We start from the raw sequence: 27,071 nt of genomic DNA, 5'->3' as shown, positions 1-27,071 counted from the left end.
TAGATGCTAATCTGTTTACATTTATGAGCACAAATCAAAAGAAAAGAGCACTTACTCATCTGAACACAGACATGGAACGAGACGAGAGCCTCACTACGCATGCTCCGATTCACCAACCTGATCTACGTCACAGGGTGGTTTCGTGAATTTGCGTAGGTTGGGCAAAGTGCGTTTGTACTTCATGTACTTATAATTTCTCTAAGAATTGCCCCACATAATTGTTAAAACCCTTAACTTCGACTGACCAGTTAAAAATATAACTGTAACAAATACAACAAACAACAGTAGTTCTAATTAAAATCTTTATTAGCAAACCTTGTTGCTCTATCTATTTGAAACAACTGCAATAAACACAAAGCGCAATAAGATACAGTGTATTTTTCTCCTTTATTTTTTATCAACCGCTTTATCTTGGTCAGGGATGCAGTGGGTCTGGTTCTATGTGGGGAAACACTGGGCGCAAAGCAAGAACACCTTATACAGGGCGATTACTAAATCAAGCAGATAGCAGTAAGCTAATGTAATAGACCTCTGTGCCACCCGGGCACCTGGGTTCCAATGTTTTAATATCAAATTAGTTAGCCTGAATTAATGAAAGAAATGAGTCTGTCGTTTGGTTTAGATATTTGTTAGTAGCAGATTGTTTTATTAGGATTTTAACGTCATGTTTTACACTTTTGTTTACATTCATGACAGGAACGGTAGTCACTCATTACACAAGATTAATCAGCTCACAAGGTTATATCGAACACAGTCCTGGACAATTTAGTGTCTCAAATTCACCTCACTTGCACGTCTTTAGACTGTGGGAGGAAACCCACGCGGAGAACATGCAAACTCCACACAGAAAGGACCCGGACCTCCCGCCTGGGGGATTGAACCCAGGACCTTCTTGCTGTGAGGCGACACTGCTACCCACATTCAAATTCACATTCAAGCATTAACAAGTGCTGATAATTACAGCTGGAATGAAATAATCCAACGCTCGCTGCATACGAGGCTTATTAGCAAAATTTAAGCAACATGTGCTTTAATCATAAACATTTATTATTTATTTAACATCTGCATGTAGTACATCAAACAAATTCAAATACATTAACATGCTCGGTCAGTAAAGGTTACATACACACGGAGGGAAGCGATAATGTAAAAACCTCATTTAACCCCTTCTAAGAGTTCGATTCTTCAAAGTACGTAAGCATGACCGCACCTGCTCTATCATTGAACATTGACATTGAAAAATAGCATTAAAATTTCTCTGACATATTTAATAAAAATATTTTAAAATCTTGCAGCTTATACAATAATAAAAGTTACTAGATTGTCCCTACTGCTCTACGTCTTTAAAATAAATGATATATGTTCACTGCGACATGTCTGAGGGGAATTTCGGAACAGACCCAACTCCCTAATCTAGTGTGCTGAAGCTGAAATACAACAATCATACAAGAGAGCGTTTTCTAACATAATAAATGAGTTAATATACACGAGACGTCAGACGACAGATCGGTAACAGTTATAGGACTTTTAAGGACACACATCTAGTAAGAAAGGCACCTTTTTATTTCTTATAGAAAAAAAATCCTTGTGCTAGGTTAAAAATTAGAATATTTTTAGAATTAATATTTATATTAGCTCTAACTGGACTGTTAAGCAAAGTTCAAAGTGTTTTATTTGCATCAATGGAGTATTTTTGGATTTTTCATTGAGGATCCGTATCGAGACCTTTTGATAAATTGGTTGGTTCTGATTCATCGTAAAGAATTTAATACTCTTCCACCCTCCAGTTTTGTTACGTATTAAACTTGGTAGGTTAGCACACAACACCTTTCTGAGCTGTTTAATCAATAGGACACACTGCACTTCACTGTTAATTATATACACACCTCAGTCAACTTGACTTTCATTCAATATTATAAATAGTTTATACTGTATATAAACGTATCCTCCCGAAACACCCATAATAAAATAAAAAAACAACAAAAAACCCACCTAGAACAAATAATTACACATTTTTATAACACTCTAGTAACAAGCTGCATAATACAAGCAATCTCCTCAGATCTCTAATACACACCATCAATTTTAAGAAGCACTTGATACAGGCTGATGATTTATTAGTCTAGTCCGCTGGAAAGCCTGACAATGAAGAGAAGGTGGAACGATAAACAATAATTAGGATTTAAGTATTAGGACGATTATAAAAAAGACCCTGTTGTTCATCACGATGTGAAGTGATTCTTCGTTCATCAGTGTTGATGTTCTTTGTCCCAGAGACGTTCACCTGAACTGTAAAAGAAATGAACAGATTGGAACAATTATGGCTATCAGGTAAGATGAGGTGAATATGTTTGGAGTGTCCTGGTGCTTTTACATGAAATAGTTATTTGTTTGTTAAAGAATTACATAAAACGTGTCTATGTTTGTTTATTAGGATTTTAACGTCATGTTTTACACTTCGGTTACATTCATGACAGGAAACGGTAGTCACTCATTACACAAGATTCATCAGGCCACACAAGTTTATATCGAACACAATTCAGTGTCTCCAGTTCACCTCACCTGCACATCTTTGGACTGTGGGAGGAAACCGGAGCACCCGGAGGAAACCCACACAAACAAATGGAACACAGTCATGGACAATTTATTACCTCCAATTCACCTCACTTGCATGTTTTTGGACTGTGGGAGGAAACCGGAGCACCCGGAGAAAAACCCACGCAGACACGGGACGTGTCTATGTAGACAGAGCGCCAGGTTTTCAGACAGACCCCATGTGCCAAAAATAGAGAAATCTGTCTGACGTGGCAGTAAATATTTTTTTATTCTTGAGTTTACAGAATGACAGATGAAAGACTAAAACCAAACACAATTATTATGTGCAACCATTTTAAATAGACAGGTAGCACATTTGTCAAAAATGGTCCAGTTTACTTGAATACATCATATTTGGGGCGGCACGGTGGCTCGGTGGGTAGCACTGTCGCCTCACAGCAAGAAGGTCCTGGGTTCGATCCCCAGGTGGGGCGGTCCGGGTCCTTTCTGTGCGGAATTTGCATGTTCTCCATTTGTTTGTGTGGGTTTCCTCCCAACTGGAAACACTGAATTGTGTTTGATATCGACTTGTGTGGCCTGATGAATCTTGTGTAATGAGTGACTACCGTTTCCTGTCATGAATGTAACCGAAGTATAAACAAACAAACATCATATTTATACTAACAAGAACCTCAGAGTTGATACAACAGCAGCCCTACCAGGCTTTTGGGTGGGACGTTGGGTTTCTGAGAGAGGGTCGGTTTCTTCATCAGTGAGGGTTTATAAGGTTTAGGGGAGGAAGATCCTGCGCTGTAGGTGGCGCCGTTGTCTTGGCTCAGTTCTTGCAGCGGGACGCCCGCTATCTCGTAGTGCTTTTTGCGCAGCTCGCCGAGTCGCAGCCGCTCGTTTTCAAGCAGGCTCTCCAACTCCAAGACCTTCACCTGAAGTAATTTATCAATCTCGAGTTGTCACAGAATATTTGGCACATTTATTTATTGAACGTTGTTTAGGAATATAGGGATAACACACCTGAGACTCCATCTCTTCTTTTCTTAGCTTGATTAAAGACATGCCAGAGAAGTCCATCGTATCTACAGTCCAGAACAATAGAGAAACATTCACTGAACATGTACTTGCATTGAGAGACAAACAGTAAAAACATAAACATTTGGATTCTAGCACTAGAATGTGGTATGCAGACCCCAAAGCAAGTCCAGGTAAATTCACATCATGTTATTTTATAAGAGTGTGGCAGCAAAAGGCTTGGAGACCACAAAAAGCCGGGGTTAGGCAAGAAAGGTCAAGAGGAACCCAAGTGAGAAGGTGAACTCTATATCCTACAACAGCTGTGGGATCGACCAACCAACCATTCATCCATCCCTCCATTCATCCATCCATCTATCCATCCATCCCTCCATCCCTCCATTCATCCATCCATCCCTCCATTTATCCATCCATCCAACCATTTATCCATCCATCCCTCCATTTATCCATCCATCCAACCATTTATCCATCCATCCCTCCATTCATCCATCCAACCATTTATCCATCCATCCCTCCATTCATCCATCCATCCAACCATTTATCCATCCATCCAACCATTACTTCGAGTTGCCATGGTGATGGTGGACGCTGGCGCATTTGGCTGCCGCTACCGTTACCGTATTTTACCGTATTTTATTGTATTTTTATCGTTTTTCGTTTTCATCTTTTTACACACCTTGTGGATCTATTTCTTTTATGTTACTTTTGATACTTTTATTTGTGCTTTTGATACTTTTTGTTCTTTCTACTCTACATCGCGTCTGCGGCCGGTGGTGAACGGTGGGTGAGTTTTCCTGGGATCGGCACGATGTTGAACTATTCCGTTGACCAGCTGAGGAAGTTCAACAACTGCACTACTCCATCGTGTATTTCAGTCATCAAACAGCTTGGACTCCTTCGCCGGCCTCGTTATATTCACAGGGGCTCCCGGAGAAAGCTTGTTTATCTTCGAAACGGTAACGCTATTCCATCCTTCTGGTCAGCCGTGCGCACTGTCGCTCCGCAAACACGTCATCAGAGCGCTGCTGCCTTGCACACCAGTAGCGGTGTAGTCTCCATGACAACGCTGTCCACGGAGTGGGATAGGAAACGCGGAGTGGACTTAGCAAATCTCCGTTCTCTTCCTCGTTCCTCACAGCCAACTACACAACAATACCACTTGAAAATGGCATTGCTTAATGTTCGTTCACTCAACACAAAAAGTACTGTACTCAGTGAATTTATATCTGACAGTGAACTAGACTTTTTCTGTCTCACTGAAACTTGGCATAAACCCTTGGATTATTTTACGTTAAATCAGACCACGCCAATGGGATACTCGTATATTGATGAACCTCGTATGGAAGGGCGAGGTGGTGGTGTTGCTGCAGTCTATAGGGATGATATTAAAATAACCACTTTGTCTTTTCCTGCTGCTCTTTCTTTTGAACACCTGGCTTTCAAGTTGTCAGGGCCTACTCCTCTGGTCACTGCTGTAGTTTATCGTCCGCCAAAGCCAAACGCTTCCTTTCTCTCTGATTTTTCAGATTTTTTAACCCAGCTTAGTGCCCTCTCATCCTCTGTACTGCTTATGGGTGATTTTAACATCCATATTGATGACAACAACTGTAAATTTGCCAGGGAATTTTTGGAATTGTTACAGTGTTTTAATTTCACACAACATATACATTTTCCAACTCATAAAAAAGGTCATACTCTTGACCTTGTCTGCTCTACTGGTGTCCTAGTTCATCAGCCGTCCAGCCATGACCTTACTGTCTCTGATCATTTGACAATCATCATGGACATTGAGGTCACTAGGCCCATCACTAGAGCTAAACGTAAAATATCCTTCAGGAATCTTCAATATATCTCTCCCTCTGCTTTCTCAGATTCTCTTGTTAAAAAGATGTCTGTCTGTCCTGTACTGTCTAGTAATTCATCTGACCTTGTCGATTACTATAATGACATACTCGCCTCATGTCTTGATGAGCTGGCTCCTTTGAGAACCAAATTTGTTTCATTTAGTCATTCCGCACCATGGTACACAATTGAGCTTCACCAAATGAAATCCCGTAAACGCCAGCTTGAAAGACTTTATAAGAAAACCGGTCTAACAGTACATTATCAGATTTATTCTGATTATCTTCAACATTACAAAGACGCTCTTACGGCAGCCCGATCCACTTACTATTCCGAACTCATACATGCTGGATCAACAAATCCTAAGACTCTCTTTTCCACAATAAATAAACTTCTCAAACCAGTTGACAATACTACCAATTCCTTTACAGTTGACAAGTGTAACTCTTACCTCTCATTTTTTCAAACAAAAGTTGAGAATATCCACAATTTTCTGACAGTTTCCCCTGTCATCTCTGTTTCTCCGCCTATCTCATCTCAATTTATTACCCAGCCTCTGTCTCAGTTCTCACCTGTGTCTCTTTTGGACCTATCTGAGATCTTAACAGGGATGCGAAGCTCCACTTGTGTTTTGGATCCTGCTCCATCAAAACTTGTTAAGGGTTGTTTTCCAGTTATCTCATCACTTATCACAGAGATAATCAATTCCTCTCTTAGTTCTGGCTCAGTCCCTCAATCACTCAAATTGGCTGCTGTTACTCCCATACTTAAAAAACCTGGACTTGACTCTAACATTATGAGTAACTTTCGGCCCATTTCCAATCTTCCATTTCTGTCGAAAATACTGGAACGTGTTGTTGCCTCACAGCTCAAAGATCACCTAAATTCCAATAATCTATTTGAATCATTTCAGTCTGGTTTCCGCCCCCAGCACAGCACTGAGTCAGCCCTCCTCAAAGTCACAAATGACCTTCTTCTTTCCTCAGACTCTGGACAAATTAATATTCTCGTCCTCCTTGATCTTACTGCAGCTTTTGACACCATTAATCACTCCATTCTTCTGTCCCGCCTTGAATCCTCTGTCAACATCACTGGTACTGCCCTTTTGTGGTTAAGGTCATATCTCGTAAACAGACAACAGTTTGTTAATATCAACAATTGTAGTTCTGCCATTGCTCCACTGTCCCAAGGCGTTCCCCAAGGCTCAGTGTTAGGTCCCCTTTTGTTTATTCTTTATATGCTCCCCCTTGGTGACATCATACGTCGGCATGGTTTACATTTCCACTGCTATGCTGATGATATTCAGCTTTACATCTCCTCCAAATCCATTAATACTGAACTTCACTCCACTCTGACAAATTGCATCACTGAAATGAAATTGTGGATGAAAGCTAATTTCCTCAAATTAAACTGTGAAAAATCAGATATGATCATTGTAGGTCCTACATCCCTGGCAAAAACCACAAAAAATTTTCAAATTACCATTGATAATGACACTTTGTCTCCGTCTTCTAACATCCGAAATCTTGGTGTAATTTTTGATAGCAACCTCTCTTTTGACCGCCATGTAAATCACATCACCAAAACTGCTTTCTTTCATCTAAAAAACATAGCACGTCTACGTCCATCACTCTCCTTTTCTGCCGCCGAAACCTTGATTCATGCTTTTATTACATCCAGAATTGATTATTGCAATAGCATCCTTTATGGTACATCTAACAAAATCCTAAAAAAACTTCAGTATATCCAGAATTCAGCTGCTCGCCTCCTTACTCATACTCGCTCCCGTGATCATATTACACCTGTTCTACAAAAACTTCATTGGCTTCCCGTTGCTCAACGCATTCAATTCAAAATTCTTCTATTCACTCACAAAGCTCTCCATAATCAGGCCCCATCCTACCTCACCGACCTGCTCCATCAGCACATTCCCTCCCGTAGCCTTCGCTCTTCTGAGGCTAACCTACTGTCCATACCCTCTAGGACCAAGCACCGGACCTGGGGTGACAGGGCCTTTTCCATAGCTGCTCCATCTTTATGGAATGCTCTCCCCAAACACCTACGAGATTGTCCTGACCTGTCCAAATTCAAGTCACTTCTCAAAACTCATCTATTCAATATGGCATTTAACTTGTAACAACACGAAATAAATGCTTTTATTTTTGCTATTCTTTTTAATAGTTTTTATACTTAGATCACGACAGAAATGTGAAGTCCTAGATCCTAAAACTTGTAAAGTTTTCAGTTTCCTGATTGCATGTAAATCTGTCCTGTTTCTGTCTAATTTTAAGAAATTGTTCTATATTTGTTGTTCTCTCTCATAATTTAGCTAATTTTTAATGAACTGTCTTATGCTGCTCTCTTTGTTTTTATCTTAATTATTCTTGATGTTGATGTACTATTTTGATTTTGTACTATGATTTGTATGGTGTATGTACGTATTTGTTTTGATTATTTGTCTTATGTAAAGCGTCTTTGAGTATCTTGAAAAGCGCTATATAAATAAAATGTATTATTATTATTATTATTTATCCATCCATCCCTCCATTCATCCATCCATCCAACCATTTATCCATCCATCCCTCCATTCATCCATCCCTCCATTCATCCATCCCTCCATTCATCCATCCCTCCATTCATCCATCCATCCAACCATTTATCCATCCATCCAACCATTTATCCATCCATCCCTCCATTCATCCAACCATCCATCCAACCATTTATCCATCCATCCCTCCATTCATCCATCCATCCAACCATTTATCCATCCATCCAACCATTTATCCATCCATTCATCCATCCCTCCATTCATCCATCCAACCATCCATCCAACCATTTATCCATCCATCCCTCCATTCATCCATCCAACCATCCATCCATTTATCCATCCATCCATCCCTCCATTCATCCACCCATCCAACCATTTATCCATTCATCCACCTATCCCTCCATTCATCCATCCATCCAACCATTTATCCATTCATCCACCCATCCATCCATTCATCCATCCATCCCTCCATTCATCCACCCATCCAACCATTCATCCATCCATCCATTCATCCCTCCATTCATCCACCCATCCAACCATTCATCCATCCAACCATTCATCCATCCATCCCTCCATTCATCCATCCATCCAACCATTCATCCATCCATCCATCCATCCATCCATCCATCTATCCATTCATCCATCTATCCATCCATCTATCCATCCATCCATCTATCCATCCATCCATCCATCCATCCATCCAGCCATCCATACATCCATATGTTTTGAACAGGTCAGGAAACAGTTACCCTTCTCCTCGATCTGGTCCTGGCCCGTCTTGGTGGAGGCCACCACGTTCGCAGCCATTTCGTTGACTTGACGGGAAGCTTGCTGGAGACTTGTCAGCTTCCTGCTTCCGCGGTCGGCCTTTACCTACAAGGAGTGAAAACTCATTTACATTTCCGGCATTTAGCAGACGCTTGTATCCCAAGCGACTTACAGTACTGTGACAGTATATTGTCTAAGTAATTAAGAGTTAAGGGCCTTGCACAAGGGTCCAACAGTGGCAACCTGGCAGTGGTGGGTCTTGAACCAGCAACATTTCGATTACTAGTCCAGTACCTTAACCACCAGGCTACAACTGCCTTTAAATGACGGATCTACTTTTAAGCTACCGATGAGCCAATCATGTAAATGCAGAGCTGAGATTCGAACCCTGAATCCCCAGATCTAAGCAATAGTGGGCTTGTGTACTTTACCGCACCGCTGCACCACCCGAGCGCCCTTGTGTACGGACAAAAATAAAAGACTCGAACCTTGGAGGCTGCGACGAGTTGGGCGGTGCTGGCAGCAATCTCATGTGAACAGACGATAAGCTCCTCGTACTTGCCCGTGTGCAGGACCACTTTATCAGCCGAATCCCTAAAACAGAGACGAGAGACGGACTGTTAAGGTTTTACTGTAGATTATTATTCTCTACATTTTCAACAACATACAAAATAATAATAATAATAAACACATACACCATCTGTGTCGCTCCCCAACCCACCGCCTTGGCAGCAGATATCAGACCTTCGGTCCAGCGCGAGTTCCGGGCGTAAAACTCCTTCACTGTCGCTGCACCCTGGAAACAGTACCAGAATCAGTCAGGACTCCCATCATGGGTCTGTCTGCGAACCTAGCGATCTCTTTATATAGACGCATTTAACGGCATCCTACACTCCCGAGAAGAGGGCGTGTCTAAATCCTTACCTGAGTGATAATCTGACTGAATAATGAAGGAGCGTCCGATGCTCGCTTAGTGGTGATGGCGAGGTGAAGGCACTCCCAGCATTCAATGCGGCACGACTTATGTGCCAGGCGAATGCAAATACAGAGCAACCAACAGAGTTCTTTTCAAATGTAAATAAATTCTCATTGCTTGAATCTGTATAATGGTGTAATTATACAAGTGTCGTTTATTTGTTATTGTTTTCGGTACACGGAAGGAGATGTTTGCTGGCGTGCTAGCAGGTTGTTCCGCGTCACTGTGTTAGCTTAGTAATCGCTGTCCAAATAATCCGCCCTATAAATCGACGTCTTATTAGAATCTAATCCTCTCTACTTAGGCAGCAAAGCAAGGTGTTTTTTTTTCAATTTGAATGAACTAACTGTATGCAAATAGCACTTTTTACTGCACACATGCTGTATTTGAATGTATTTGACTGATCCTGTAACATTCTGTGGTGTGTACTAATAGATACCCATCAGTGGATATATTGGAATTTCTGTCCGATTACATATATAGTCTATCAGGCCTCCAGGGGGCGCTATTATATATATAAAAAAAATCATGCTCCATTGTTAATTGTAAGTTGCTGTTAATCATTATCTTCTTCAAAACTGTGTCCACAGTCGGCCTAACCCAGGAACGTAGTGTTTAACAAGCAAAACGTGCACGGTGGTTCATTCCTGGAACAAAACCCCTCTTCTGTTCTACAGGTTAGTCAGTACACCGACCGGCTGTATCGTTTTTCAAAAGATAACGTTACCCGTCCGCTCTCCACGATCTCCTTCTGTAGGTCTGTGGACGCCAGGATCAGGAGGCGAATAGCCTAAAAAAAACAAGTGAATGAATATCAGGAAAACAAAGTAGCTTTTAAATATATGTGAAGAACATTTTGCTAATATTTAGATTGATATCGAACCTTCATGAGGTCTGTGCAGCTGTTCAGGATCCTAAAAACAAGAAGCACATTTTTAATAAACGTGATGTGATTGATTAATATTTATACATAGCAAAAATATGGCCAGACGAATGTGGAAACTAAAAATAAAATAACAATAAAAACTACTGATGGAAAATGTATTTTATGCTTTTAACTTTGTGGCAACACTTTCCCCCTCCCTTTGCCCCCTGTGCATAGTTTAATAAGGCTGATGTGAAAGAACTTCCGCGCTACTGAACACCCTTGGAATTAATCAGAACAGTACAGAACCTTTATGGGCACAAATTCCTGCAGTGTTGTGGAAAGCCTCCCCACAAAGTGAAGGCTGAAACGATACTGTACTCATGCAAATGGTTTTGGAATGGGATGGGGTTATAGCCTAGTGGTTAAGGTACTGGACTAGTAATCAAAAGGTCACTGATTCAAGCCTCACCACTGCCAGGTTGCCACTGTTTGGCCCTTGAGCAAGGCCCTTAATCCTTAATTGCTTAGACTATATACTGTCTTATTTCTGAACAAGGTCTGTAAAAGTAACTTGACTGACCTCTCGTTCACTTCCAGCTTCACTCCTTGGGTGTCTCGTCTGGCCTGATACATCATGTCCTACAGACAGCCAATCACAGTTGAGAGTGAAAGTTAGTAAAAATATCCAATGTCTAAACCATCCACAGTCCATAATATTGTTGAAAGATTAGAGAAACCAAAGAGAACTTGGCATAAAGGGCAAAAAACCCAAAGAATATAGAATTGCATTAAAAACCAGCATACAGGCACTGGTCCATAAAATGCGATTGCCCGAAACAGCGAGGGTTTTTTCGGGGGGTGTAAAAATATATGAAAACGCAGCACTAAGTTTCACAAAAAATCTAAAAATGCAAATTTTGTAAACAGTAAAATGAACAACGTGAACAGATCTGTAAATATGTAATACAAAACCTGTAAAATATTCAAATTAGTGATTCATATTGAATACATAATTTCATTAGCATTAAATGTGGATACAGGTACCCACAGGCTCCTGGTTTTAAACTTACATCGATTCTCCTCACAGCTTCCTCTATAGCAGCAGACGTGGCCGCCATCTCTTTGTCCACCATGTCGCCCAGCTCGTCCTTTCCTACGTCCATTCCTTTAGGCCTCAGATCCTAAAGAAAAGAAGCAAGACATCAGAGTGAGATAGTCTAAGTAGTGAGTCTAAATAATCCACCTTATGAGTTCGGTCGCATTAGAATCCTCTCTACTTAGCCAGCAAGGCAGCTCACCAGGTTTTCGGACAGACCACATGTCTCTGCAGGACAGCCTATTAGGTTTTAGACAGTGGGGGTCCTGTTTAATATATATACATATATACTTACTTGTGCAATCTTTAGGATGTTCTGGACCGCCGCGCGGACAGACGAGGTATTGGCCCCCTTAATGGACACTCTAGACTTCAGGTCCTGGAAGAAGTTCAGACTCTGAGTGGCACACGCCCTGCAGTTCTCCGTCAGTCCTGCACAAACCATATAAAGTGAATGCGAATTTCAATCTGACGGATCGTCGAGTGAATATCGGTGGGGTGCGGCTTACGGTCGGCGTGATCCGGAGGTGCCATGTGTGCAGTCGCGCTCCCGTTCATGATGGTGTCAGCGGTCAGGTGAGAAAACTGAGTCAGCGCCCTTAACAGAGGTCTGGCGTCTGGAAAAATAGAGTCGACACGTTACTGCATTCGACGTTCCAAACAGAGAAACGACAAAAGGGATTTAAAAGAGCCCAAAATCACCTTCCATAGTCTTCAGGTAGTGCGAATGTCCAGAATTCACTTTAGAGATGGAGCCCAGCGTGGCTTCTGTACGGCTAACCAGGTAATCTGAAGCGAGAAGATCATTTTTTAGTTATTTTGCTCATTTGTGTTATATACACTATATGGACAGAAGTATTGGGACACCCCTTCTAATTATTACATTCATGTGTTTCAGCCACAACAATTGCTAAGAGGTGTAATAAATGCACAGAGCCCTGACCTCTGCCCCACTGAGTAGCTCTGGAATGAACCGGAACATCAACTGAGGCTTTCCTGACCAGCCATATGAATGATCTTTTGACTAAGTAGGCACAAATCCCCACAGACATCAGTAGAGCGGCTGTTGTTCTAGCTGGAAAGATCATGCAGAGGTCACTCTATTTTAATACAGGGATATTTTAAAACGGGACGTCCCAACAAGCTCACGGTCAGGTGTCCAAATTCTTTTGGCCATATAGTGTATATATAACTGAGATATCAGGTTACAATAAAGAAACTAGCTACTTTTTGATCAACCCGATCACATCCGAGGAGGGTACACACGCTCCCTACACAGCGTGAGGCCAGTCCTGCGCATGGAGAGTCACGCACCGACCCCTTGTTGTTCCTCCACTTCTGTACAGGCGCCTTGGGCTACTAACCAGGGTCCAAACATAGCCTCCAAATCCCTGCCCCCCTTTTTTATTCCGGTCTTCTCCCACTCAGTAGACTTTAGTGGCCAATCGTGCCCGATAGGGAGCGTCCAGCCATCTGGTAGCAGGATGTACAGGCTGTCGGTCTCACCTGGGGAGCTGGTGCAGCGGATGTGCAGAGGATCGTCCACCTTGGCCACGGCATCCTGAATGATGACTTCCGCCTCGGCTACTGTACCCTGCAACAGGGCGAACTGCTCGTCCAGTAACTTCTGCTGCAAATGCTGCTCACGGCTCAGCTACAAACACACACACACACAATTAAAGTCCTGGCCTACACTGGTCGAGGAGGACTGTACTTAACACATCCAACCACTTCTTTTTACCTGCAGGAGGCAGGGCTTCACACAGTTGCACCACAGCTGCACCTGAGCGGCGTAGGTTTTTATTCACCGTAACAGTACTGTAGCCTACCTTCTCTTTTAGTTTGCCCTGAAGCTGTCCGAGCTCCCTGCTGCTCCGCTCCCTCTCGTCCTGGAGACTGGACTCCTTCAACTGCGCCGTCTGCCTCAGAGAGGATAACTCCGCCTCCTTCTCGCTCACGCAGCGCATCAGACGCTCCTTTTCTGTCTGTAGCGAGCTCACCGAGTTGTTCAGACCCAAGCTGGCCTACGGGCGATGCACACAAACACATGTTTGTTTGTCAGATGTCTTTTGGTTTTCGCCATTCAGAAAGTATTTGGACCCCTTGATCCTCTGCACACTTTATGTTGTGAAATAGATTTTTAATATTTATAACTTACGTTTATACCCAACAATCTGAACTTACCCATAACGACAAAGCAAAAACATTTATAAAAGTCGTATTTAGAAAAGTATTCAGACCCCTTGATCATCCAAAAATCGAATCCACAAGACAATAAACAGTGCAAAACGCCAAGGGGTCTGAATACTTTCTAAACCCGCCGTACGTCAAGATTGAGATCACACACCACTTCACAGCTCTGCAGCGTGCCCTTGATTTTTTGCATCTCGCCCCTCTTCTCTTCCAGCTCCCATCTCAGTTTGTCCATTTCGAATTTTTGCTCCTCCAGCTGGAACATAAATAATAATAAAAAAAACGACGACATCAAAACACAAAGCTAAAAACATATTAAAAACTATATAAACAATGTAATGGAATTGAACCTTCATGTCAGACTCCTGCTTGACTCTCTCCATCTCGAAGGCTAACTGCTGCTTGGTTCTGGCCACCTCCTCCTGAGTCTGCTGAGTGGTCGACAGCATCTTTACCGTGTCGGCGCTCTGCAAGCAAGACGGATGAGAACACGTTGATAAAAACATCATCACAGGAACCTCACTACCCAGATGTTATTAGCCTGGTGAACCGTTCTCAGCTCTGCACTGACACGATCATGGTAATGAATTAAGTTTTTTTAAGCTTTTAGTAACTTGTTAATAGACTGAGACGTGATCATACCTTCCTAAGAAGTTCTGCGTGGTTTGCTACCAGCTCGGCGTGTTTATCCTTTAGCTTGCTGTAGCGCAGCTCTGTAGCTTGAGCTTTCTCTGCAAAATAAAAAACGCATCAGTGTGTGTTTTCTATAAATTTATACTGTTACAAATTAACACCATTATATCATATAAAAAAAACGCAGCATTAACTGCAGTGAAATTTTCTGAAATGTATTTTGTTTCATTTAATGCAGCATTTTTAAAATGTATTTTGTTTAAATTAAAGCAGCGTTTTTAAAATGTATTTTGTTTAAATTAAAGCAGCGTTTTAAAAATGTATTTTGTTTAAATTAAAGCAGCGTTTTAAAAATGTATTTTGTTTAAATTAAAGCAGCGTTTTAAAAATGTATTTTGTTTAAATTAAAGCAGCGTTTTTAAAATGTATTTTGTTTAAATTAAAGCAGCGTTTTAAAAATGTATTTTGTTTAAATTAAAGCAGCGTTTTTAAAATGTATTTTGTTTAAATTAAAGCAGCGTTTATAAAATGTATTTTGTTTAAATTAAAGCAGCGTTTTTAAAATGTATTTTGTTAAATTAAAGCAGCGTTTTCAAAATGTATTTTGTTTAAATAAAAGCAGCGTTTTCAAAATGTATTTTGTTGAAATTAAAGCAGCGTTTTTAAAATGTATTTTGTTGAAATTAAAGCAGCGTTTTCAAAATGTATTTTGTTTAAATTAAAGCAGCGTTTTAAAAATGTATTTTGTTTTATTTAATGCAGCGTTTTTAAAATGTATTTTGTCTAAATTAAAGCAGCGTTTTTAAAATGTATTTTGTTTAAATTAAAGCAGCGTTTTTAAAATGTATTTTGTTTAAATTAAAGCAGCGTTTTTAAAATGTATTTTGTCTAAATTAAAGCAGCGTTTTTAAAATGTATTTTGTTTAAATTAAAGCAGCGTTTTTAAAATGTATTTTGTTTAAATTAAAGCAGCGTTTTTAAAATGTATTTTGTTTAAATTAAAGCAGCGGTCGTTTTTAAAATGTATTTTGTTTAAATTAAAGCAGCGGTCGTTTTTAAAATGTATTTTGTTTAAATTAAAGCAGCGTTTCTGAAATTCTTTTGTTTAAGTTAATGGAGCATTTTTTAAAATGTTTTTCTTTTCCATTACTTCATCGTTTATGTGTTTCGTTTTAGTTAAATTTTAGAATGCTGCGTTCCTGGTAATGTAATTGTGTTCTCCCTTGATACTGTTGAGTTCTCAGTGTTTGTCTGCTTTGTAAATGTTGTTGTGATGTGACACAGCGGGCCACCGTAGTCTCACTCATGTAAGGACACAGAAGAATAATAATAATAATAGTAACTAAATGTAAACATTCTGTGGATGCCCAAATCAACTGGTGGAGTTTATTTTTAGAGCAGGACAGACACCCCCAACCTAAACACAGATTATCTCATCGTACCCACTCATGATAAATAATATAGAACACTGTGCTGCTTCTTGTATGTTTCAGTTTGTTCTTTGGGTTTAACAGTGTACTTACTGTCTGCTTCCACGAAGGTGACCTGCATGCTCTCGTGTTCGGCGTTGCGCCACCGCGTGGCCTCCAGCTCCATCCGCAGCTGTTCGTTTTCCACCAGGGCGCGCTGCTTCTGCACCCTCTGCTCCTCCAGCTCCGTCTCCAGACTGTTAATCTGAGACTTCAGCTGAGTGATGTAGCGCTGAGCCTGACAGAACCACGTCAGAGAAGAAATAACGTCATTTATAACCGATTGATCACATGACGGTCGGTCGGATTTTGTGTTTCGTTTAGGTTTACTCACCTCGGCTTTAATTTTTTCCAGTTCTGCTCGCAGCAGCTCGATTTCTTGCTTCAGACTGTCGATCTGCAGGTCCCTGTGGAGCAGAGTGAGTCAGGCTTGTTTACCGAGCCTAAATAATGTGCTTGTTTAAGACTTATGGTACAAACGGTATAGAATTTTAATCACGGTACCTGTCGTCTAGGCCGTTGTTAGGTGGCCCGAATGCCTGATCGAATATGTCAACCTGTACAGAAAATAGGAATTAAATCCTTTTTCAACAAACTACATAATACTGATTGTTATTGGTTAATTGCAAGAAAAAAATAAGTTATTAAGGGCGTCTATCTGCTGATCTGGACGAGGTCTTAAACCTTCTGAGTATTTGGGCGTTTATGCGTCGATCTCACCTGTGACTGAAAGGACATGGTGCTGGAAGCGTCGCTGACATCTATTAACGTCTCAGGCTCGTCGTCCTCCTCAGGCTCGTCCGAGTCCGGGATGACGACCATGGGCTTCACGTGCTCCGCTAGGGCAGAGGCCCGGAGGAAGTTCGGTGGTGACTGTACAAAAAGATAGAAGAAAGAAAAGAAGTTTATGGCTCTGCAGTAAAGTGTAATTCTGCATTAATTACTAATAATATTTTTATATTTTTGTGCAGCACAGACTGGACTGAATAATGAACTTACATTGTTTTTGACTGGTTAACTTTATTTTAAATTAATTTTGTGTATGTATGGTTTGTTTAAATCCAATTTATTTTAAGTTTTTTTGCCACTGTCGCCCTTGGTTTGCGCAACAGATTTTTTTGGTCTGTCGGTCCTGGATTTTGAATGAGTCTATTGTACAAATAAATTTGACTTGACTTTAATCCAAAGCGACTTACAATTGTGACTCAATACAAATCAAGCAATTGAGGGTTAAGGGCCGGTGATGGGGTTTGAACCGTCAACCTTCTGATTACTGGTCCATGAAGGGGTTTAATACTTACATCAGGAAGTCTTGGGATCTGAATTAGCCTTTTAAAATACATCATATCTCGTGCTTTGTTGAAAAACGTCTTGAGGCTGAAAAAATAAATAAACACAGGCAAATTAATCACAATAATATGAAGTACAATCCATTAACGATCAAAAGTTAAGAGTTACGGGTACTGGACGTTCGATTTTACAGATTTTGTCCATTAAATCCGAAATCCGTTAAATGGAGGTCCGTTAAATGGAGGTTCCTTTGTATTTTAAATCCTTACAATGGACACCAGTACATTACAGAACTGGCTAGCAACAGAACCATGATGGTGTTGGACCGGCATATTTGTAGGCGGGCTGGGGCCAAGTAGTGGTGTCAACATGTATATTTATTATAAGAGCACATGACTTACCTGTGGAACTGATCGTGGAAGCGATCCCGATGACCCTGGAGTGTATCAGCTGGTAAACCTGGTAAAGTCGAGCACATGTATATAATTATATACAAGATCAGAACAGTAAACAGAATCAGAGAATTGAAACAAAAAAAAGAGAACATACAAATCACTGCTTATGTTTATTGTAAGCATTTCAAAACGGAGTATAATAATATATAAAATATAACAAACTTACAGGCGTGTAGCTTGAAGAGCAGTTTGACCGTGTAGTGATATAACTGACTGGCGTCCTGGATGACCTGGATCAGGGGTGCCAGTTTACACTGGCCTGCTGTCAAGGTCGAGATGGCGATGGAGGTGTTCAGCTGCCTCAGCACTACACGAGAATGAGACAAAAAGACAGAACAGGAGGAATGAAACGACAAAACTGGTCCGTCAGCAGCAATAAGACTTAATTTTACACTGAACTGTTAGTGACGGACTCCTGGTTTGGGTTCATTGTGTTGTTGCATCATTTACATCTATTGAAGAAAAACAGAAAATGCCGGGCGTTCCGGATGGTGCGGCGGTGTAGAGCAATACTTTTAGTATTAAGTAAGGAAACGACCGTTGTTATAATGTTATCATTATTAGCTTACTGTTATTGTTGTTTATTCATTATTATTATTTTATTATCATTACAAGCTTATTACTGTTGTTAATTTGTTATTATTATTATTGGTATCATTTTGTTATCATTATTAGCTTATTATTATTGTTGTTGTTTATTCATTATTATTATTATTATTTTATCATCAATTTTAGTTTTTATTAGTTGTTTATTTGTTATTATTATTAATATTATTGTTATTAATATTATTATTATATTACTTTTAATTTATCAGTTGTTTATTTGCTCTTATTATTATTATTATATCATGATTATTAGTTTATTACTGTTGTTTATTTGTTATTATTATTGATATTATTGTTATTTTATCATCATTATTAGCTTATTACTGTTGGTGTTTATTTGCTATTACTATTATTACTATATTATTACTTTTAGCTTATTACAGTTGTTGTTTATTTGCTATTATTATTATTTGTATTATTATTAATATTATTTTATCATCATTATTAGCTTATTACTGTTGGTGTTTATTTGCTATTATTATTATTTGTATTATTATTAATATTATTTTATCATCATTATTAGCTTATTACTGTTGGTGTTTATTTGCTATTATTATTATTTGTATTATTATTAATATTATTTTATCATCATTATTAGCTTATTACTGTTGGTGTTTATTTGCTATTACTATTATTACTATATTATTACTTTTAGCTTATTACAGTTGTTGTTTATTTGCTATTATTATTATTTTTATTATTATTAATATTATTTTATCATCATTATTAGTTTATTACTGTTGTTGTTTATTTGGTATTATTGTTATTATTTTATCACCACTTTTAGCTTATTACTTTGTTTATTTGTTTATTTGGTATTATTATTAATATTATTGGTGTTATCATTATTATTATTATTAGAGATGCACCGATTGCAATTTTCTTGGTTAAATTCAGATTGCTGATTTTTTTTTAACATATAACTGGCCTAGGCTCGGGGAGAGCGAAGCGTCCTAAACCTGTGCCACGAGAACAATCCCTCCAGTCATGGATCCGCTTACCTGACTCGGCAAGCCGAAGTTCCACGTCCATGTAATCGAACACCTCCACTGTGAGCTGAAAACTGAGAAGAGAAAATCCAGACCAGTTCAGGTCACCAAACCCAGAGGAACGTCTGAGAAACTGCAGATCACTAGGTTTTCAGACAGACCCATGGACAGTACAATATATTGCTATTTTCCTGACCTCAAGCATTTATTTTACTTTTTAATTTACAAAAACATGATTGACGTCGAGTTCCTTTCTCCACACAACACGCGCTATAATGTAAATTGTAATATGAGGGAGGAACCACGTACACGTTATTGATGTCTGTTCCGGCTGTGGCCTCCAGGACCTCGTCTGTGACCTCCAGGTTGGGTCGGATGTCAGAATGCTACCAAAATCAAACAAATAGATACATAAATACACAAGAAATATTCAAGCTTTTTGAAATATCAAATGGACTCAGATACAAATCATAACTTGGTGCACTTACCGCCGTATGAAAGGCCATTTTTGTATGCAGAAGCTTGGTATATAACGCGACGAGCTGTGCGTATCCTTGTCTGTCTCGGAGATTCGCCTAGAAGGAATAAAATAAAACCTTTAAGAGCTACACAATGAAGCACAGGAAGGTCATCGTCAGGTGTCCAGATACTTTTGGCCGTATAGTGTATATACAGTTGCAATCGGGAAGACCGGGAGACTCCGGACCAAGGAGCACGGGAAGGGTCAACTGGTACACGCCGGAAAGAATTTGGACAATTCTGGGATCATGTAACTGGCAACACAGAGTCACAGAAACACCAGCGCATTAGGAGGAGGTGAAATTAAACCTTGTGTTTTATATTTTCCATCTGAGTCACAGATGTTCTAGGGAAATTTCAGCTCACTCTGATTCAATACGGTTTGTTTTTGAAACAGGGCGTCCGGCAAGGTCATGGTCAGGTGTCCAAACACTTTTGGCCATATAGTGTATGTACAATCTGGAAGACCGGGAGACTCCACGACGCACGCCACTCCTGACCAAGGAGCACGGAAAGGGTCGACTGGTACACGCCGGAAGGAATTTGGACAGTTTTGGGATCATGTGACTGGCAACACAGAGTCACAGAAACACCAGCGCATTAGGAAGTGGTGAAATTAAACCTCACTCACTCACTTAACTGCTTATCCAATTAGATTCACTAGGGGTGCTGGAGCCTATCCCAGCTTTTCAATGGGCGCAAGGCACACAGTAACACCCTGGACGAGGCGCCACACACACACATTCATCTATAGGGCAGCGGTCTCCAATTAACCTGACTGCATGTTTTTGTACTGTGGGAGAAAACCCACACAGACACGGGGAGAACATGCAAACTCCACACAGAAATTAACCGGACCGCCCTGCCTGGGGATCGAACTCAGGACCCTCTTGCTTCGAGGCGACAGTGCTTCCCACCGAGCCACCGTGCCACCCAAAATTAAATGTATAATCCCTTTCATTTTTGTGGGAGAGGGGTAATATTTCCCATGGCAATCGTACAATCTCGCCCCACACTCACACCCCTGTATGCTTCGTACTCACCCAGAGTATCCCCGTCTCACTGATCGTACTGCTGTGCCTCATGCAGTCGTGTAAAGTCTGTCGAAGAAATAAATCGTCATTATTCGTGATGGCAATGATTTATCAGTTGTTCCTCTTAGGTCCCCTTGTGTTTAAAATAATAATATTGTTATTATTATTATTTTAGCATCATACGCTTATTATTGTTGTTGTTCATTTATTACTATTATTAATATTAAATTTTATTATTTTTAGTTTATTACAGTTGTTGTTTATTTGCCATTATTATTATTATTATATCATAATTATTAGTTTATTACTGTTGTTGTTTATCTGTTATTATTATTGATATTATTTTACCATCATTTTTAGTTTATTAGTTGTTTACTTGATATTATTATTATTATATCATAATTATTAGTTTATTACAGTTGTTGTTTGTTATTATTTTATCACCATTATTAGCTTATTACTATTGTTGTTTATTTATTATTATTGTTATTAATATAATTATTATTTTTTATCATCACTTTTAGCTTATTACAGCTGTTGTTTATTTGTATTATTATTATTATTATTATTATTATTATTATTACACTCCCCGGACCCCTTGTGTTTAAAATAAAATTTTAGGACCCCCCCTTGGCTTATGACATTATTTTTACATTTTCATTTACATTTAGGCATTTAGCAGGCACTTTTATCCAAAGCGACTTACAATTATTACTGTATACAATAATATACGTACAATGAATTCAATGAAATACAATGAGTTGATGATTTTGGACATTGACCCGTTAATTAAACGCACTCACGTTGGGGTGGCCGTCCCGGAGGATTTTATGCACGACGTGGCAGAACTTCCAGCTGAGTATCGGGCTGCTGGACAGCGGCAAACCCAAAGCATAGGACCAGAAAGTGTACGCCCCCTTCTCCCGATGCGTCCCCAGGATAATTCCTGAGTTCAGAGTTAAAGCTTATATAACACGACATGGATAAAATAAGAATAACTGTGAGGAATTATGGGAGGACGTTGTAAGGATACTGCGGGCATGTTTCTCCTTCAGCGGTGTCTCAGAAGAGTTTATAGCCTTACTGATGCTGCTGAGCTGAAAAATAAATAGTAATATATTCATAAAAAGAAAGAAGCACAGACGATACTGGAACAGAACTATAGTTTACATATTCAAAAATGTAACCAGGACAAAATGATGATGACGCAACCCTCCTGTTTATCCAGGCTTGTGACCTGCACTGAGGGTGCACTGATACGATTCCCCCAATACATGAGATTCAAACCACCAGAACTCTGGCACTGTCGTTTCCAGCACTGTGGCTCTTACCATTACATCACACAAGCTCACGTGTATCCAACATGATAAATTAATTAATGAATTTAATAAATACAAGTTCTCATATTCAAAGACGTAACCAAAACAACATGTTGATTCTTAACGGCCGTTCCTGTTAGGTGTCGCCACAGCGGATCATTCGCCGGATCCCCTTCCTGGGGACATTTAAAAAATACGCAATTCTCGGTTTCAACCCACTAAGTGTTTGTAGATATTTACATCTATTATCGTCTCAAAGTGGTCCAAAGTTCAGCAGTGAGTCGGGTGTGGACAAACACTCAAACTGACCTTGACTACAGGCGGAAACGTTAGCCGCTGATAAAGCCAGCAGTTCTCACACGTTATTCAGGTCTGTGTGCACCTTAGTATTGGGACGCTCTTCCTAAGTTTTGAATCCGTGTGTTCCAGCAATAACAGTTCCTATCAGGTATAATAAATCACTTATATAAAGAGAATTACTGCATATGCTTCTGAGTTTGCAGCAACAGTTTAGGGAAGGACCTTCCCTGTTCAGTATGAATGTACCCCTGTGCACAAAGCTTGATTTTTCAATTCAGGCTTTAGTGTAAGAAGCCTTCTCAATAGAGTGGCTATCTGAGTGGTTCTAGGTGAAAAGACCACACAGAGGTCACTATTTTACTACCATGTGTTTTGAAACTGGACGCCCGACAAGCGTGGTCAGGTGTCCGAATACTTTTGGCCATACTTTAATTAGAAACAATTAGAAAATGCCAAGGTAGCGCTAAAAAAATTATAGAAAATGTCACAGTCCTGACCACGAGTACGGTACTCAAAAATCTTAGATTAATGTTGCCAGACATTTAAGAAAGACGCAATTTCACAATTTCAATCCTGTAACACCCAAGACTCCTAAGAAAAACTGATGAAGACTAAGGGTTTTTTTTCTTTTACATTGTGTCCGAATACTTTTGGTCAATTAGAAAAAGCCAAGGTAACGCTAAAAAATGTGGACAATGTCACAGTCCTGACCTTGAGTCCCCAAAAATCTTAGCTTATTGTTGCCAGACATTTAATAAAGATGCAACTTCACAATTTTAATCCTGTAACTGTTTTTTTTTTTTTTTTTTTTTTTTTTTTTTTTTACACTAAGTGTCTGGATACTTTTGGCCATACTTCAAATAGAAACAATTAGAAAATGCCAAGGTAATGCAAAAAAAAATTCGAAAATGTCACAGCCCTGACCTTAAGCCCTCAAAAAGCTTAGCTAATTGTTGCCAGACATTTAAAAAAGATGCAACTTCACAATTTTAATCCTGTAACTGTTTTTTTTTTTTTTTTTTTTTACACTAAGTGTCTGGATACTTTTGGCCATACTTTAATTACAAACAATTACAAAATGCCAAGGTAACGCTAAAAAAATGTAGAAAATGTCACAGTCCTGACCTTGAGTCTGCAAAAATTTTAGCTTATTGTTGCCAGATCTGTTGCTCTATTGTGACTTTACAAAAGGGGATTTTAGGTTGGGGGGCACCGAACCCTCCCATACTGCTGCGTTCTAAAATTCAGGCTCCAGCTTGATGTCTTTGGCGCCTGGATTGGCTATTTAGTTTAGAAATCTTATACATATGCGCATACAAAGCTGGAGAGAAGATAAGCAACATGAATACTCGAGTGAAACAGGCTGGCGTCGCAGGGCAAAAAGCAGCCCTACAGTCCAGTCGCACGCTGTAATCAAACGCCAGTGAGCAGCCAGGAGGAAAAACAGACAGACCGAGAGAAAACACAGAGAGAAGCGTTTGCATATTAACACCCTTCACCCCTCAAGTGAAGTTATTTTTAAGCTCGCCCTACCAGTTCTTCACGTCCTTTCATCAGCCAGTCTGGGTGCCGGACCCGCCCTGTAGCGTGCATATTCCCTGGCGGAGCCCTGAGCCATCTAGACCGACCGGTTCCTCACAATGCGCTAAGCACCGGCCCTTATCAGCTTCCCTCAACAAAACACGTCTGTTTGAAGAGCGGAACGCAGAGCTCAGGGGAAAAGGTCGAACGTGATTTTAATTATTCTGGAGCTGTTGTTTACATATTTATTCCACACACGTAGGCCGTGTTATTAACGGCTTATGTTACAGGATTTACCACGAAGCATTAGTCATAAATAAGGTCCATTCACGACAGCGCAGGTAGTTACCTACGATTACCCATGATTCATAAGGTCAAGTTCAACGTCAAACCGTCACGTTCACCTCATTCAATTCAACTCAGTTGGAATCGAATCCAGGACCTTCTCGCTGTGAGGAGACAATGCTACCCATCGAGCCACCGTGTTATATTTCATAGTAGTATACACCGACCAGCATAACATTATGACCACAGACAGGTGAAGTGAATAACACTGATTATCTCCTCATCACGGCACCTGTTAGCGGGGGGGGGGATATATTAGGCAGCAATTGAACAGTTTGACAAGGACCAAATTGTGATGGCTAGACGACTGGGTCAGAGCATCTCCAAAACTGCAGGTCTTGTTGGGTGTTCCCGGTCTGCAGTGGTCACTATCTACCAAAAATAGTGGTAAACCGGCGACAGGGTCATGGGCGGCCAAGGCTCATTGATGCACGTGGGGAGCGAAGGCTGACCCGTGTGGGTCGATCCAACAGACGAGCTACACACACCCATTATAGGGCAATTCAGTGTCTCCAATTAACCCGACTGCATGTTTTGGGACTGTGGGAGGAAACCCACACAGACACGGGGAGAACATGCAAACTCCACACAGAAAGGACCCGGACCGCCCCGCCTCGGGGACCTTCTTGCCGTGAGGCGACAGCGCTGTGTCCATTTATTTAATAGCACAAATATGAGGTCAGGTAATGACCACAGCTGCATATATAAATACACTAAATGGGCAAAAGTATTAGGACACCCTTTTTTTATTTATTTATACCCTCATTCTGACAGCCTGTCAGCATGGAGAGTTTAGAACTGCTTGTAGTCTAATAATGAAAATTACACACTGAAATGAATCGTTGTGACGTGACGTTTATTAAATTGTAATGGTTATTTGGGGCGGATGAATCCGGAATGTTAATCTACGTCTGAACCTACGCTGCCATACCAGTGGCGTCTTGTATAAATAGAAAGTAGGCACTGCCACGACTTAGTAAGGCGTGGGAACGAGATCCTCATGTGTGTCCGTGACTTCATAATTAAAGGTGTGGCAACGTGAACGTTTTATTTTGGCCACAGGTAACAGAAAGCATACAGAATAATATACAGTATATATGGTTTTAGGGGGCGCATGTATAAGGATCTCATTCCAATGTCTTACTTAGACATTACATTAAGTTATTTTATTTATACGGAAAACCACAAGTGGGCTCAGTACTAAACCACTAGCATAAATAATACCCACAAATAGCTTTTTAAGGCTTTCCCCTTATTGGCTGTTTGCTTACTGAACCGGACTGTCATCGGTGACGAGTAAACAGGTTGAAGGCCACAGAGAAGATACCACAGATGACGAGTCTGGTCGTTTTCGGGTTCCTATACAGTGTCTCTAGGCTAATTTTGAAAATGAACATGACTTCATAGTATGGCCACAGGTAACGTAAGGCATACAGAATAGTATATATACGGTCTCAGGGGATGCATTACTAAACCACTAGCATGAATAATACTAACATATAGCCTTACTATAGCTTTCTCCTTATCGGCTGTTCGCTTACTGAACCGGATTGTCATCGGTGACGAGTAAACAGGTTGAAGGCCACAGAGAAGATACCACAGATGACGAGTCTGGTCGTTTTCCAGTTGCTTTAGACTGTCTCTAGGCTAATTTTACGGTCTCAGGAGACTCTTGTATACGACTATTGTATAAGGCGATGCATTAGGGTCTCGTTCCGACGTCTTACTTAGTCATTACATTAAGTTATTTTATTTATATATTTACGCCAGTTGTAATAAACCACTTGCATAAATAATACCCACAAATAGCTTTTTAAGGCTTTCTCCTTATCGGCTGTTTGCTTACTGAACCGGACTGTCATCGGTGACGAGTAAACAGGTTGAAGGCCACAGAGAAGATACCACAGGTGGCGAGTCTGGTCGCTTTCGGTTTCCTTTAAAGTGTCTCTATCCTGCTTTTCAAAATAAACACAGTCCTAATGTGGGATGGGGACGGACACAGGTGAGGAATGTTCCTGGAGCAGGTGCCTAAACACGCCTGACCAGTTTCTACACAATCACATAAACAAAAAAACACATAACACGACACGAAAAGGAACACATATATAAGAAGAATGGACATGAATAAATGATCAATCAGGCCTGCTGTTAGGTGGATTGGTGTGACTGACTGATACAGGCCTGGGATGTGTCAAAATAAACCCTCATGGTGTCACCTGCAAACCTCTTGTTGTGACAGAACACTGGTGAGGGTTTTATTCGAAGCATCCTGGTTGGTACAAAGGTGCTGTTGTGGCTCAACCCCAAGACGAAGGTTCGATTCGATTCGATTCGATTCAATCTGAATGAATCATGAATGTCCCGGCGGCTCACCTGCTGTTTATCGAACCGATCCCGTTCGTCTCCCAGACTAGTCTCGTTCATTTTACTCTTCACCCGCGATGGCACCTGCCGTATGGAATTCATCCCGATCTTCTCCCTGAGCTTCCGACCACAGATCCCAAAAACAAGTGCAGGAGAAACCTGGCAACCCAAACCACAACGTGCAGGTGATTTCCTTCTGCCTCCCAGTAATACAAATCCGACCGCAAAACAACACATAAAAATCACCTCCTGCCTCCTGGTTTGATATTTTAGACTCCTTTTAAACGATCTGGAACCTAAAAATCAATCCCGATTATTAATAAACACGATGTTTATGTATAAAAGCGCGCAGGTGCG

General features: G+C 40.3%; 1 protein-coding gene across 3 annotated transcripts; it reads right to left on the bottom strand.

Moving 5' to 3' along the window:
• Positions 1 to 288: 288 nt before the first annotated feature.
• On the bottom strand, positions 289 to 27,071 carry hip1rb (huntingtin interacting protein 1 related b). 3 transcript variants are annotated; one of them, XM_063018260.1, is made up of 32 exons: positions 26,724 to 27,071; positions 21,899 to 21,962; positions 21,669 to 21,811; positions 20,875 to 20,931; positions 19,801 to 19,887; positions 19,622 to 19,698; positions 19,325 to 19,386; positions 17,884 to 18,024; positions 17,664 to 17,721; positions 17,274 to 17,349; positions 16,693 to 16,845; positions 16,477 to 16,529; positions 16,307 to 16,379; positions 16,027 to 16,210; positions 14,513 to 14,601; positions 14,221 to 14,337; positions 14,025 to 14,126; positions 13,507 to 13,701; positions 13,184 to 13,331; positions 12,380 to 12,466; positions 12,187 to 12,294; positions 11,973 to 12,109; positions 11,652 to 11,762; positions 11,162 to 11,220; positions 10,597 to 10,627; positions 10,441 to 10,503; positions 9,433 to 9,533; positions 9,226 to 9,331; positions 8,719 to 8,842; positions 3,565 to 3,626; positions 3,255 to 3,476; positions 289 to 2,289 (listed from the first exon to the last, which is right to left on the bottom strand). In XM_063018260.1, exons 1-32 carry the CDS (start codon positions 26,949 to 26,951, stop codon positions 2,281 to 2,283), a joined length of 3,327 nt encoding a protein of 1,108 aa, XP_062874330.1. In that variant the 5' UTR covers positions 26,952 to 27,071; the 3' UTR covers positions 289 to 2,280. The 3 variants fall into 3 exon arrangements, with proteins under 3 accessions (XP_062874330.1, XP_062874331.1, XP_062874332.1); XM_063018261.1 differs by lacking the exons at positions 289 to 2,289; positions 3,255 to 3,476; positions 3,565 to 3,626 and having other exon boundaries at positions 8,755 to 8,842; positions 9,226 to 9,354; XM_063018262.1 differs by lacking the exons at positions 289 to 2,289; positions 3,255 to 3,476; positions 3,565 to 3,626; positions 8,719 to 8,842; positions 9,226 to 9,331 and having other exon boundaries at positions 9,435 to 9,526.

The sequence above is a fragment of the Trichomycterus rosablanca genome, chromosome 21, assembly GCF_030014385.1.
Source record: "Trichomycterus rosablanca isolate fTriRos1 chromosome 21, fTriRos1.hap1, whole genome shotgun sequence".
In the NCBI taxonomy this organism is placed as follows: Eukaryota; Metazoa; Chordata; class Actinopteri; order Siluriformes; family Trichomycteridae; genus Trichomycterus; species Trichomycterus rosablanca.
The sequence above is the reverse complement of the archived record's forward strand: the minus strand, read 5'-3'. Positions and strand labels throughout refer to the sequence as shown.